Below are 15,453 nucleotides of genomic sequence, written 5' to 3' on the forward strand. Positions count from 1 at the left end.
GATGCGCCAGCGGAGTAAGTAAGTAGTGTTAGGTCAATACTCTGCCACATTTTCGGATTTTCTTCCTAGCAGTATTAAGAGAGACGTGGTGTAGACTTTTTATACTAAACCTAAAAGAGGCCACTTTGCGGCAATAACCCTTAAAGTTTTTGCCACCCACCAACACGTAACCCCGTAGGACTAAGGCTCTAATAGATGAGATAGCGCCATCTGTTGACTGCTTTATGAAACAGAGATTTTAAAATTATACATTTTTTAAATTCAAACTAAACAGTTATGTTATACGTAGCACTTTCTTACATACAATATTCGAATAAAATCGAGAAAAAACCTGACAGATAAAATAAATTAATTTACGGCGAGTGAGATTCGAACTCGTTTTACATTTTCGTTTTTTGTTTGATGCGCTACGACTGCAAATCTTTTCCCTCGATTTACCGATGTTAATTTAAGTACACTGTACTATTTTCCATATAAATAACCACAACGTTATAGAAACGACAGACGTGTAGCGATTGCAAAATAGATAAAAGAAATATCGAGATGAATTGTAAAAATTACAAGTGGCAGATTTGAGAGCGATCGATAAGATGGGGATAAGATTATGGCATTGAGGAGACATATGACACTATCTCAGTCAGACCACTGCCATGGCGGCTCTAGGAATATTACTAGGTAAGTTTATATTAATAATACTTAAATCCATACAACCGTCACAAAGAAGCCATCTCCATGTAAGAAGACAGATGATTAAAATAAGTATAAGTGTATTCAAATATCTTGCTGGTTCGCAACTTCTAGCGAGAGCGACGGACGTAATTTCAGCGCAGCACGCACATGACCTTGAGCCCACAAGATATTTGAAAAGACCAGTAGATCTTAAACACTTGAATTTAGACTTTCTACAATATTAACAAGAGTATTGTGTCTCGTATTTCTATCAAACATTGATTCTCTCCCTCTAATACTCCTTGTCTTGTGTGAAGGTTTGGCGACGCTGAGCGCCCGCGCGTTCTCGGTGGCGCTACCATCGCGGGCTGATGACGTCACGCTGTCCCTAGAGCCACAGATCACTGGCGGCTTCCAGCTCAGTTTGGACAAAGGTATACAAACATAGATATCCAATTTGATCTACAATTACTTAGTGGAAGGATTTTCTGGGGTTTAATTATTATTGTCAAATAAAACCACACAGAGATTCCAAACCTTTCATAGTCCATTCTTATTATTATAACAAGACATTTTTAACAAGGGTTGGCAATGCATTCAAACTCTTTACATTGTTCCATGATGAGGTTGATTATTTGTAGCCGTATATTTTACAAAAGAACAAGTGGCTAATTAATTTAATTCCGTCAGACAATGAGCGCACAGTGTACGGCCACATCGGACGCACTCTGGTCTCCACGTACACCGCCGAGGAGGTGGAGGGTGGCATGGAGATACATATCGGAGGTGTCAATCTGACTATACACACACTTTATGACGACGCTTCTGACGCTAGAGGCATCAAGATTAAGTGGAACTCACTTACGCCACTCCGACTGGAAGACTGCTTTGATTTTGGTAAGAGACTGCTTTAAATTATTACCTAATAATTTTAGGTTACAAAGATAATGAATGGGACTCTCACTTTGCAGTGAAACGAGTATTATTTTATTTATATATATTTAGGCACAAAACACTGGTACGGCGGACCAATGCAAGTCGAACAAATGTACCCGATAGAGAGCGCTAAGCAAGTGTACACCCCGTACTTCTCTAAAGAGCAGGACAACGGCGCCATCGTCGAGAGATACTGGCTCAACTCCGCCGGGGAGTACATTTACGTGCACCCACAAGTACCATTGTTCGTCGACTACAACAATATCGTCCCCAACCACATTTGCTTTGGAGCACAAATCTCTGAACCCTACTCGACAAGAAGAAATCATATAGAACTAAGTTACGATCTCTGGTTCCTTCCCAATGTTAAAGAAGCTCACAAACATGCGATAGTCAATTATTTAGGCAAACCATCAGGAGTACCTGATTACAGAATGGTTCAGCATCCAATTTGGTCTACTTGGGCGCAGTATTCCAGAGACGTAAACCAAGAGAAAGTTCTAGAGTTTGCAAAGCAGATTAGAGGATATGGCTTTAGTGATTCCCAACTGGAGATCGATGATCTGTGGGAGACGTGCTACGGGACAATGGAGGTGGATCAGTCTAAATTCCCCAACATGACGGGTCTGGTGCAGGAATTGAAAGCGATGGGATTCCGCGTCACCATCTGGATGCATCCCTTCATAAATAACAACTGCGAGCCGATATACACTCAGGCTTTGAATAACGGGTAAGAATATAAAGAATAATATGTAGTTCATACGACTGGACTTATTTATCCATCCACATATCGACTTTCTGTATAATACAAGATCAGAATTAAAATTTGAATTATAAAAGGTGTTAAAAATAATCTAAATTGTTTTAGATCTGTTACAAAATAGACTTGTTTCAACTGTTTCTAATATTTCATGCTTTGTCAACTGTTGCTCGTTTATCTTTCCAGTTACTTGGTGCTGGACGAGGCAGGTAAGCCGGCGACGACATGGTGGAACAACAACGGCTCAGTGCCTGGCTACATCGACTTCACTAACCCCGAAGCCGCCGAGTGGTGGTACGAACGTATCAGGAATCTGCTTGATACTTATGACATTGATAGCGTAAAGTTTGACGGAGGCGAGAGTAGCTTCACACCACAGGTTAGTTTAGTCTTTTCTTACCAACGAGAAGTCAGCTTAAAATGCATAAGTAAAAGGCGTCACAAAGTTATCAGCAGTGTATCCTTTCCTAGAGAATCTAAAAAATATAAAATACACTTATAAAGTACTTCGAAATTCAAAGATCCTTACAATTCCTATAGATCTACCTAAATGACTCGATAAGGACTTGCCAATTTTTTTCATTCCTAGCCAAGAAACATAACCTTTTCAATAAATTAGGAATTATTTCCCGCTTTTTTTATTCGTTGGTACGTTTGGTGTAATTTAGGTAGCGGTACAGACCGGTGACATAGATCTACAGCCCCATAACATTGTAGAAGCTTACGCCCGCCTTGCCGCGCGCTTCGGAGACATGGTCGAGGTCAGAGCTGGCTTCAGGTAACTATTCTGTCTAGCTTAAGTCACGAATTTGACAAACCGTCTAACTTTGGTGTACACTACATTGAAACAATGACTTCTGAATCTGTAATCTCTACCTATTTACGAGGTATCTTTTCAACGTTGTAAATTCATCCAGAACGCAAGACCTGCCTATCTTCGTGCGCATGGTAGACCGCGACTCTATCTGGGGTTTGAACAACGGTCTATCTACTATCGTGACGACAGCAATTCAGATGAACTTAGCGGGATACGGACTTGTGTTGCCGGACATGATCGGAGGCAATGGGTACAACCTGGACCACGAGCAAGCGGATATTCCCACCAAGGAGCTGTTCATTCGCTGGGTGCAGGCCACCACCTTCCTTCCAGTCATGCAGTACTCTTACGTGCCGTGGAACTTTGATAATGAAGTAAGTTAAAAAGGTTTAATGCCTTACCTATAAATGCGATTGTTTAAATGGATGGCTGGAGGTTTGTAAGACGGTATCTCAGGAACGGCTGCATGAATCTCGCTGAAAGGCCAATGTAGAATATAGTCTGGAAGATATTGGCTTCTAATTATGTTTTTATTTTTGTTTTCAAATATATTTTAATAGATTTATAGACTTTTGTTAACATGTAAATCAAGAACGAATGAACGGATCTAAATGAGTGACAGCGATAAATCACATTCTGGTATGACACAGAGGTTGCGTTTTTACAATTTCACGCCAACAAAGTCACGGACAACACCTAGTTATATATATTTATTAGTTATTCACAAACAATCGATTGCTATTTCCAAACAGCATTTGCAGTAAAATACAAAAAATTAGTATGAGCTATGTTATAAAATGTGTATTTTCAGTAGGAATATGGTTTTATTTCTGTCAGACGGTGGAGATAAGCAAGAAGTACACGGAGCTGCACGCGGAGTACGGTGATGAGATATACGCGGCGATGCAGGCGGCGGTGGAGTCAGGCCGGCCGGTGAACGCGCCGCTCTGGTGGATAGACCCCACTGATGAGGACGCACTCAACATCTGGGACGGTAAATATAGTAGATTCTCACAAATAGCCGAATTATTGTTATTCATTTATCATAAATTAGAATTACAACTCACTATACTTCCACTGAGGGGCTCGAAGCCTTGACTAGCCCTGACTAGGCCTTAGTCAATGGTCGCGGATGAAAGCGCAAGCGTACCCTTGGCCTCGCCATGATGCGTAGGAGGAACAGAGGGGTTTTGTGGGTATGCTTCCCATCCGGAAGAGAATCCCACATAACTACCGCGTCTCCCCCCCCCTGGGGGCGCGGAGTATGCATAAAGCATTCCCCTCGGAAGAAAAAGAGACCTTAGTCAATTAATTCATTGATTTAAAATAATCTTGGCATATTTTAAGCGATTTATTTTTAATATTTCAATGATAAACATTCTTAAAATAGATTTTTACTTAAAATGGTATTATTCCAGAATACCTATTGGGAGAGAATATCTTAGTAGCGCCTGTGTTGGAGGAGGGAGCGACCTCCCGGGACATTTACCTGCCGGCGGGCGTGTGGTGGGAGGAGGGAGACAGGGAACGGGAGGTGGTCGGCCCGACCTGGATCAGGGACTTCCCCGCTCCATTGGACGTGTTGCCATACTTCGTCCGCGCTAGAGAAATCGAGCCGTCATCCGCGGTGTCACCCGGGGTTGCCATGTTTGTGCTAGTTTTTGGTGTTGTCGCTAACTTTGTGTTATAAAGATTGGTTTAAGATATTGTTCGATAGTTTTTCTTATCTATTTTTGTTTGAATGATGCTATTTGAACAATATATAAATGTTTTTATCATTATAAGTGTTACTTTCATGAAGATTTAATAAAAATTGTTCAGGAAAACTGTTTTTTTTTTGTTAAAATTATAGGAAAATATAAATAAAATCAGATGTTTATGTCTTAAAGTTTATTTATTTGAATAAAATAACATTTCTTATGTAACTGTAATATCTAGGACAAGTCCCCGGCCCAGTATCCTGAAGTCTTGCAACAAAGCTTGCTTGTTCACTTTGTATTTTGTCTCGCCGTCTGTCTCCACTGGCATTAGACCATTCGCATTTGCAATCTAAAAACATTAATAATATAAATCAAATATTCTATTAAATGTAAAAAAAGTTACTCTAAAATTTAGTTTAAAAATAAATTTATAAAATAATAAACTTGTTTATTTGAAATTTAAAAAAGTGTGAATCGATTTCTCGTAATATTCGAATAATTGTGTTTCACATTTATCGATCACTTTTTAGAGGTTAGAATGACAGCTGTCAAAATTGACAAAAGTGCGCCAAAACTAATCCTAACCTCACTTTACATAGCACAAAGAAGCTGTACACAAATAATTGGTCAGCGTTAGGCAAAAAGTGTGTTTTACTAAAAAAATATATAATACTAGCTGTCGCCCGCGACTCCGTCTGTGCGGGATTAAAAAAAACTTATAGAATATGTGTTCTTCCAGACTATGTTTTACATTTGTGTTAAATTTCAAGAACTGTTGAGGTGTTCCGGGACTCCTTTAACCAAACATCCATCTAAACATTCGCATTTATATTATTAGTATGATAAAACGTTAAATTAAACTTTTTAATGAAAGTGGAATAAACAATTATAATAAATATTTTACCTGGAAATCTTTTAATCGGTCGATATCAGGTCGCCACAACACCGCGATCACGTCACCGCCGTAACAATCGTTGAAAAACAACGCGAATTCACTGTACGCGCTCTGAAATATTATAATAATAAAACTATATTGTACATTTAACAAATCTGGTTCATTATAACCTTGACTACTTAACTAGATTCCCTGTATTTTTTTTTATATATCATAATGTGGCAAACGAGCGAGCGGCCACCTGAAATCGCTGAAATAGCGAAGTGACAGTTGCCCATAGATATACGCAATTGCATATGCGTTGCCTACCTTTAATTGACGAAGGAGAGGATGCATAGAAAGAAATAGTGACAATTACCTAGTAATTATCCGCGACTTCCTCTTAAAATGTAATTTAACTAAATCTAGTAATAAGTATAGTTCATGTCACCCGAGGATAGTCTAGCTTTCCATCAGTAAGAATTTTTTTAAAACAGTTCTGAAGTTTTGGAGTTTATTCAATACAAACAAACAAATCTTCTCTATTTATATATATATATATATATATATATATATATTATAGTATAAAACTCACCCTTAACTCGTGAAGGTATTTAGCAACAGGGTTGAAGTCTACGACAGGCACTACATCATCTAATACATCATCAGCTTTATTCCGATTGTTGTGGGCGTGGTGTGCGCGCTCGGGGGCGTGGCCCACACGCTCGCAGGTGTGCGGCACGAGGGGCGTGGCCAGATGAATAAGTGCGTCATATCCGGATAGAGAAGGCACGAACACGCCCTGGATATACATATATTTTTGATACTATTGACCCTTATAGATACAGGAACTTAGAAATTACATATTTTGCTTTGTTATGGCTATATCTATTTTGCATTTAAAAATCTAATTGGCACTAAATATCGAAGAGCGTCGGTGGCTCAGTGGTCAAGCACTCGACTTGCAATCTGCATGTCCTGGGTTCGAATCCCGCCATGTATCAATATGTTTTTCGATTTCCAATTTACATATGTACATTTATACGACGTTCTTACGGTGAAGGAAAACATCGTGATGCAACCTGCACATATCTGAGAAGTGATTCAAAGATATGTGTGAAGTCAACCCGCACTTGGCCAGCGTGGTTGACTATGACCTAATCACCCTTAACTTAGGGTAGACTCCGAGCCCCTCGGTGGGGACGTATAGTGAACTGATGATGATGAATGATAATGACTAAATATCATAGTACATAGCCTGTCTATGTATAGAGGTTAGTGATTTTCAGTTCTTATATAGATACTTGGGGTCTTAGTGTAGATTTTTCATTTTAAATGTGTCGTTAGTTATATACTTGTGATTACTTAACCTTAAGACACTTTTAATGCCATAACTTTGTTTGATTATAATGCTTTATTATTGCACTCAGAGTTGTACAACGTGACTTAATGTGGATTTAATAAGAGAAATCTATATTTAACGAGTATATACGTCTAACTAAGAATGTAATAAAAATGATTAACAATCAGAACTACACATTTATAAGCCAAAATTATTATTCTACTTATTTTATCTATTATATTAAGATGTGAAGTAAAAACTTTATTCTCGTTTTTTAAAGAAATATACAAAAGTAAAAAAGGATAAATACTTTAATTATAACTAGATTTAAGGTCGAATTTAGAACATATAATTTATTACTCACCAATATATTATCTTTATATTCGTCAATTAAAGCTTTTTCTAAATAATTGAGAGTAGCAGAGGCAATAGTGGTAACTCTGAGCAGCGCCTGCTTTGTGGGCGCCTGTCTACTCCATATCGAGGGGAAGTCGCCGTCATATGACGTCACTATGTACATAACACCTCTCTCATCTGTCTCGTTGAACTGACGTTCTACTTCTGTTATTTCTTCGCCTAGAAAAAATATATAAAGAAAATTAAAGTAAAAGGCAATCTTAATTATATATTAACATATTTAATGGTTCATCTATTATGTCACGTAAAGGTCTTAACAGTGGTAGAGCCCGCTTTAACATGTTCGCAGGAATAGTCCCGGCTCGTCCGGTGATATACCACGACCATACAGAAGACACGTGCAGTCAGATGAGTGTGCGTCCCGGAGGCCAAAATTAGTCCTCTTTTCCTTCCCACAGTTTTTCTTTTAAGGAAACGATGGGAAGTGGAAGTGGACTTTCCGGATGAGAGGATGCATGGAAAGGGAAGATATTTTCATTCTGTGCATCCTCTCCTCCGTCGATGAAAGGTAGGCAACGCATATGCAATTGCGTATGTTTATGGGCAACAGTCACTTCGCTATTTCAGTGATATCAGGTGGCCGCTCGCTCGTTGCCATCTTATTATATAAAAAAAACAATATAATTACAGCCAAATATTTGGCCCTAAAATCCAAAATCCCGTCCAACTTACGTGACATATCATTATTGAAGTCCAATAAAATCATCTCTCTGGACCAATCCGTGTCGACCAGTATCCTTAGAGCTCTGAGGAAACCGGCCAGCGGTTGTACGGGGGGCTCCAGTGGTGCTGGACGCAGGAACACCGCTGCTGTCACCAGGTCTGCCAGGATGGAGGGGAAGTGTGGGGGTGAGAGGAGATGGGCTGACAGCCAGCGCTTCATCAGGCACGCTGCGGGACCGTATGCTGGATACTTCTGATGTAAGCTAGATGGGATAAATAACATAATGCATACTGACATATTAACTCCAGAACTATCCGAGGATGACGTCACTAGCTGTATAGCGCTCTCATGTATTCCCATACGTTTGTCTCGCTCTGACGCGACCCCACTCGGTTTGGAGCTTGCCGGGTTATGTTTAAATGAGTCCTTATAGGACATTGGTTTCGTCAGACAACCTCGCTAAGCTAGATAATTAGGTCAGAGAAAAGCCTTTATAAGCAAGACAAGTATCATTCCCTTTGGATTCTAGCTTATTCAAGTTCATCTGTATTAAAAAAAATCAGATGGTGTACTTGTATGACATTCAGGATAAGAATACGAATCGTATGACACCTCACTAATCCAAATCGATTTAATTGTTTAATCTACAGCGTGTTACAATTTAATTAACCTACACACAAACGGACTTACATAAAAACTTGCATATGCCTATTGAGCCAGTCGTGTAATTACTAAAAATCGAACTTAATTTTATTTGCCTTAATTTTAAAAAAATCTTATAAAAGCATAAAAAAGAGTCATGGCCGACGCAAGTGACGTTTACTGTCATTCTCCTATTTCCAAAAACAAGGTAATGATTTGAAATAGATTATAAAACAACTGTATATTACCCGTGCAGAGCTCCTCTGACCCTGGGCAGCAGCACAGTCTCGCGCTGCAGCATAACCGCCTCCTCACTCTCCCTGTGCTTCACCACTCCGTTCTCCATCTCCCTCTGGAGTAGAGTGATCTCCTTCGGATGAGCTATCTTCAGTCGGAAGACGAGGCCGTTCTTCAATACATCGATGTGTGTAGGGTACGCTTGCACCGGGAGAGAGAACTGCTGGGAGAGACGCTCCGATATCTGCAGGTGGAACGCAGCCTTAAGGCAGCGGAACGCTTGCAGGTCGCCCGGCCACTTCCCACTGTGACCTGGAAAAGAAAATAATGAAATTGGAAGACGGACAGAGGCGTAAAAAGACGAATTAAAGAGAACGGAAGAGGGATAGAAGACAGGGGAAGAGATACTAAGCTAACAAGATAAAAGCATAGAAAATTAACTCAATAGGAGGGTACGAAAGAGAGATAAAAGACAGAGCAAAATAGAAAGGTAGGGAACTAGAGAAAGGAGTAAGATTAGACTGGAAGTTGAGACAGTTAGAAAGGAAAAGAGAGCTCAATATGAAAGAGAGAGAGACAAAGAAGGGGGTTAAGGAGAGAAGGGACATTTTTTTTTGTTAAATATAGCATGATTTAACCTAATTCCAGTACAACAGTGTTGTGTTGTGTGTACGCTGGGGGACGAGCGTTGGGCGTGTCCTTGATCAGTGCGGAGGCGGCGCGGCGACGTGGGTGTGGTTGAGTCAGGCCACGCCCCGCACACACAGACACCACCGGCCTGCAGTAACTGAATACTGATGATGTACCTGCAGTAACAACTTCATTTTAACCCGATTATATTATGCCAGTACAGTAAGACAGTACTGGCTTCACATAGACTTACTGGTTAGTTAGTGTTTATATTTAAACAGTTGTATGCTAGCGTTAGTTTTAAGAGCGTCCTAAATATAATTAGATCCATTTACTGTAATTTTATATTTTTTTTATGAATGATAAATTAAAATAAATATCGCCATGTTATAATCAATATCATTGAAAAATCTCGCAAAAAGAAAGATTATTTTGTATTTTAATATTATTGATAAACACATATATGTAATAGCAATAAAACTACGTCTAGTAAATGTCAAAAGACATTACCAAAGATGTAATTTCCCAAATTTTCCTAAAAATCGAGTAGAAGTGTAACATGTTATAACACTGACCGTACATAGCAGTGACATCTAGCGGCAGATTGTTGAGAGCGCGCAAATCTCTGCGCAACTCATCGAATGCGCGCAACACTTCCGTACTGCCCTCCTCTATGTACTGAGCTGATGACTTGCTCACCACCAACTGATCCAGCTGGTCGCTTACCTGGTATACTTCTGATGATGGTACACCTGGAAGTAATCAAATAAGTCTTGCTGTTTGTACCTAAACTAGCTCTCGCCCGTGACTCCGTGTATGTGTTCTTCAAGACTATATTCTATATGTATGCCAAATTACATCGAGATCCATTCAATTGTTTTAGAGATATCTTCAAACAAACATCCATCCATCTACACTTTCGCTTTTATAATATTATTATAGTAACATAACAATTATTACTCGATTAGAGTTTAGGCTTACTTATTAACTTATTTTAATTATGCACAGATAAAAACAAACCAATGCTGTTTAAAGCTATTAAAGCATATAAACGTTAACTTGAGCTGTTTCGAGCCAAATTAGATAAATCTAAACACTCGTTTGTTGTTAAGAAATTTTACTAAAATATGTAGGAAACTGGGATATAAACATTCTAGACTGTAGTCGAAAGTTTCCTGAATAATGTCAATAAATATCGAAAAGATCCACAGCAGTAAAGCCCCAAGACATGTTTCCAACCTACTGTTAGGGTTCCCTAATATTAGGGTTTATTGTACGGGCAACACTTTGAGCTGTCAGGGAGAGGGACGGAAAAATTATCGAGTGGTGGGAGGTAAAAGGAGGTCGGTTGGACATTCGGTATCGAGCTGTTGAAGTGGAAGGTTGTGGCAAAGTGAAAATAAATTAGTGAATATAATATCTGGTTTTGTTTCAGTTAGACATCCTGAAACCTAGATATAGTTACTTATATCTGTGCGTCTTATACTACTTATATGAATACTTACCATATTTAAAGTTCAAAAGATAGTTAACAATCTGTTTGGGCAGCGCACGTCTTTGTGCGCGACTGTCTGCCTCCCACACAACCGCCTCGGTTATTGACCCATCTTGAAAACGACGTAACTCAGACTTCTCGCCCCAGAAAGACCTAAACACCCACATAACTATATTTTATGTCTTAGAAAACAATTAAGAAAGGTCATTAGGAATACATGTAATGTAAAATGTTAGAAAGAAATCTCTTCCCTCGCATAATTATTAAATTTACTCTAATGGCCTTATGGTCAAAATGACCTAATTTTAGTTCACAATCCCTTCCCATCCATCATATAAAGAAATCGGAAAGGGGAAGTGGTTTTATCAAAGAAGAGGCATAAACAGGGGAAATATTTGTGTATCCAATCCTCCGTCGATTTAATTCAACCCATCTGCAAATATCTATGGGTTGAAGTCACTTCGCTATTTCAGTGAATTCAAGTGATTGCTTGTTTGCCACTTTATAATTTTTAAATGTAAAAGATCTAAACCAGTCGTTCCCAAACTTATTTTGTCTATTGCCCACTTTGAGAATAAATATTTTTTTAGCGCCCCCATATTTTCACATATTTAAAAAATTAAATTAAATTAATTAATTATTGTGAGCTATATATGTATATTAACGGAGAATTGTAAAGGAAACTTTTACTATAACCCGCAACTTGAGACCTGCAGCGCCCACAAGGGGGCGTTATCGCACACTTTGGGAAAGACTGGTCTAAATGGTCCATTTATGTAACTAATATCTTTGTTATCTATCGACAAGCCATCTTACCTAAATTCCTCAGATTCAGGTAGGTTAGCCGGAGGTCCTTTGTCAACAATTTTGATAACATTCTCCGAGTTCAATACCAGACCAAAAGACAATTTGTCTTCACATCTGAAACACAAATATGGTCAATAATTTCACAGAAGAGGATAAGCTATTTCTTTTACTATACATACTTCTGTTTGACTTTATCCACACTTTTCTTGACACTCCATGATAGATCAGCTTGCACCAGCTGAAGTACCAGGTCAGCTCGGTCTCCCAGACCTCGGCTGAGCACAGAATATACAGTCTCAGTTACTAAAGCCAGCCGGTGAATACCATAATTGACTTGAGATGATCTGGGTACTTTGTTATAGACTTTCTCATTTAGAGATTTGAGGTTTTTGAATCTGAAATATAATATTTTCTATTTTTTATTCACATTTACATCATAACTATAAATATGTAGATGCGATAACGTTATCTGACTGAGTATTATTGTAAGTTGGCATATAAAATTACATAAAAGAAAAATCATGACAAGAGAAGCGTTTGCGCGACCGCCCAAGTCCTAAAGAGGTGCTACAGGTATGCGAATTACACAATCTCCCGCCATCAAGACAGGACAATTAAAAAAAGAGAACACTGTAGAAATCACGGCAAGGGAATAAGTGGCCTAAAAGCGTTATTAATATAGACATTTACTTAACTAAGCCTTACCATGTTTTACATCTTACTAATATTATAAATGCGAATGTTTGAATGTATGTATGTTTGTTTTAAGGTATCGCCAGAATGGTTGCCTAGAACTCGCTGAAATTTGGCATAGATATAGAACATATTCTGTCATAGGCTATTAATTCAGTTTTTTTTTGTTATACGCGGACGGAGTCGCGGGTGACAGCTAGTATGAGCTAGCTACTATATATTATTATCAAACAGGATTGTAAAAAGTAACATACCTTATAATATGATCAAACTTCAACAATTCATGCATCGGTGTCATGAACAATGGTATAAAGCTATTTATGTTTGGATTATCCAGCATTTCAATAGCCAATGCGCTTTCCCTCTTCAACGCATTATACGTTCCTTTGTGCATATCCCAACATATATTGTAAAATCCTGATTTATCAATAAACACAACTGGAAAACTTTGATGGAATTCTTCTATTGAAGGTACTGACGCTGAACCCTTGAATAACGATATGCCTTTCGTATCCAACTCTGACGATTCTAAAAAAAAATGATTATTGAAGACTTTAAAAGATAATTTGGCAAAACAAGGCTTTTTATTGCACATTCTTATTTGAAACGCTTATTAGTAATTAGTATTGTCCCTATCACTATCAGCCAATCCGCACTGGGTCAGCGTGGTTGACTATAGCCTGATTATCCCTAACTTAGGGTAGGCTCCAAGCCTCTTAGTGTTGATGTAGATGATAAGATGCTCAATAAATCTTGATCAATTTTGACACACATGAAGCACATAGTCATAGAGAAGACATAGCTTACTAAGTTTTTTTTATTCACTGCTGACAGAGTCGCCGGGAAGAGCTAGTAATAAATATCTTCATAACAGAACTAAAAAAAAATCTAACAATTTCATACTTACTTATATATATCCAGACATTCCTAATAATCTGATAACTGCTCATAATATTATTTATTCTCTTTATTTGCACAAGATATGCAACAAACACGCTTATTACATATCCGGAGACTTGAAGTTTTCTTTGTCGGAGCCAAATCTTCAAAAGTACCACGGCTTGCTTCAAATTATCACGATTCAGAAATGTTTCATTCAAGAAATCTTGATTTAATGCATTAGTTAAGTCACTTAAGATACTACTGTTATAGTACGGAGTTGGAGGTCCAACATCCGAAGAGTTCTCTACTTTGTCATCAAATAACCATGATTCTCTTAAGTTATTACGTACTGGACTGAATCTGTGTAGTTTATATGATTCAGGGTCACAAGATAAATTCATTCGGACTACCAATATGTTACTTAATTTCCCAGAAGGCTTTATTTCTAGCATTGGTTTAGTATGACAGTCATTTACGTACATATATTTAAGTTCTTCAATAATTTCCAGATCTTTTAAATGAGATGCGATACATGCTAAATATGCAGCTCTTTTCTTATGATATCTATAATTTATTGAATCATTTTTAGTGTAAGTATCCATTGGTACTGTAATCTGAGTGTCAATTATTAATTTGGAATTAATCGAGTTGCCTAAACCATAAGAACCAACAATATTTATATCTTGAAATTTGTGAAATTTAAACATACATTTTGTTTTATTTAATTCTATTCCAACAGGTGATTTTACACCTAAATGCTTGTAAATTTTATCTTCTGTCAAATCATATTCCGTATCACCTTCGGGAATTGTTTTTAAATGTTCCTTTAGTGTATTGAACCATTCTTGAAATCTCTTTACGGTTTTCTCCTTTACCTTAACTTCATTGAGTATTTCGTCTATTTGAAGACGGAATAAATTGGAATTGAATAAATTCTCAGTTTCTTGAAGGCGATTTAATTCCTCTACAGTTGGTTGTCTGTACAAACCTCTGATTCGTAATTTCTTTTGACCATCTTTGTTTTCTGTGTCCAACGGTCTTTTGCCATTTTCATTAATTGTTATTGATTCATCATTTTCCGATATAGAACTAGTCTTATCCTGAAATAATATTATTATTATTCGACACCAATCAAAACGTAAATATAGCGAATATTGCGAAAAACAAATAGGGGTTGTTTTGTAAGCGTGTTTTAATTTAGATTTTTTAATTATTTATTAAATATTTGGATCTATAATTGTTACATTAGTTGAATAAACAACATACCCTTTTAACCATCTTCAATGTTCGGAAAATATCAAAGTTAATAGTACATAAGAGTCTAAAAGTTGGTTATAAAATTAAAAACAACGTGCGCTCACAATGTTTTGGTCCAACTGTCACTGTCAATGTCAAATTTAAAGCATGTCGAACCTACTGACAGTTTTGAACATGACCGAAAACAAGTTCTTAGGATTAGGAGGATAAGAGAATCTTTAAAATGAAAAAAATGACTTGTTTATAAATTGTTCAATAAATAATAAAAAAAAAATATATGGGACTATCCCTTGGTCTTATTACTTGGCACATTACAATCAATATTTTAAAATAACAGGCTATATTTTACGACACTGCATGCGACTGTGCAACAAAGCTTATCTAGCTCTCGCCGGCGACTCTGTCTGTGCAGAATTAAAAAAAGCTTAACTAGTAGTCTATGTGTTCTTCCAGATTATGTTCTACATTTACATATATGCGAAATTAATGCGACCCCTTGAGCCATTCTTCAGATATTTAATAACCTAATAACTAACACCCATCCATCCATCTTTATAACTATTTCGGTCTGACACGGGAAGTAGGTTCATGAGACAACAAACACAGAATGTCAATAAACATCCAAACATTC

General features: G+C 37.6%; 2 protein-coding genes across 2 annotated transcripts; one reads left to right on the forward strand and one right to left on the reverse strand.

The window, feature by feature from the left end:
- The first annotated feature begins 577 nt into the window (after window positions 1–577).
- LOC106122532 (uncharacterized family 31 glucosidase KIAA1161-like) lies at window positions 578–4,973 on the forward strand. Its single transcript, XM_013318550.1, has 9 exons — window positions 578–675; window positions 987–1,103; window positions 1,360–1,566; window positions 1,675–2,335; window positions 2,552–2,744; window positions 3,034–3,143; window positions 3,283–3,556; window positions 4,020–4,176; window positions 4,601–4,973. The coding sequence occupies exons 1-9, from the start codon at window positions 651–653 to the stop codon at window positions 4,870–4,872; spliced, it is 2,016 nt and encodes a 671-aa protein (XP_013174004.1). The 5' UTR covers window positions 578–650; the 3' UTR covers window positions 4,873–4,973.
- Window positions 4,974–5,066: 93 nt separating this feature from the next.
- On the reverse strand, window positions 5,067–14,936 carry Mat89Ba (nucleolar protein 6 Mat89Ba). Its single transcript, XM_013318617.1, has 14 exons — window positions 14,832–14,936; window positions 13,591–14,665; window positions 12,938–13,211; window positions 12,170–12,385; window positions 12,000–12,104; window positions 11,194–11,336; window positions 10,264–10,440; window positions 9,697–9,864; window positions 9,070–9,370; window positions 8,188–8,441; window positions 7,463–7,674; window positions 6,352–6,558; window positions 5,787–5,888; window positions 5,067–5,231 (listed from the first exon to the last, which is right to left on the reverse strand). The coding sequence occupies exons 1-14, from the start codon at window positions 14,841–14,843 to the stop codon at window positions 5,100–5,102; spliced, it is 3,378 nt and encodes a 1,125-aa protein (XP_013174071.1). The 5' UTR covers window positions 14,844–14,936; the 3' UTR covers window positions 5,067–5,099.
- Between the last annotated feature and the right edge of the window lie 517 nt (window positions 14,937–15,453).

This window comes from Papilio xuthus, unplaced genomic scaffold (assembly GCF_000836235.2).
Source record: "Papilio xuthus unplaced genomic scaffold, Pxut_1.1 DF826923.1, whole genome shotgun sequence".
Lineage (NCBI taxonomy): Eukaryota > Metazoa > Arthropoda > Insecta > Lepidoptera > Papilionidae > Papilio > Papilio xuthus.

What these genes read in the sequence shown, in the direction of transcription:
- Mat89Ba (XM_013318617.1), bottom strand. An exon ending in AGATGTCACTGCTATGTACG is followed by an intron (nt 9,865 to 10,263) that starts GTCAGTGTTATA and finishes TTGTTACTGCAG; the next exon opens with GTACATCATCAGTATTCAGT. An exon ending in AATACCTTCACGAGTTAAGG is followed by an intron (nt 5,889 to 6,351) that starts GTGAGTTTTATA and finishes ATAATATTTCAG; the next exon opens with AGCGCGTACAGTGAATTCGC.
- LOC106122532 (XM_013318550.1), top strand. Translation starts at nt 651, where the DNA reads ATGGCGGCTCTAGGAATATTACTAG. An exon ending in GGCTCTAGGAATATTACTAG is followed by an intron (nt 676 to 986) that starts GTAAGTTTATAT and finishes TCTTGTGTGAAG; the next exon opens with GTTTGGCGACGCTGAGCGCC. An exon ending in CGCACTCAACATCTGGGACG is followed by an intron (nt 4,177 to 4,600) that starts GTAAATATAGTA and finishes GTATTATTCCAG; the next exon opens with AATACCTATTGGGAGAGAAT.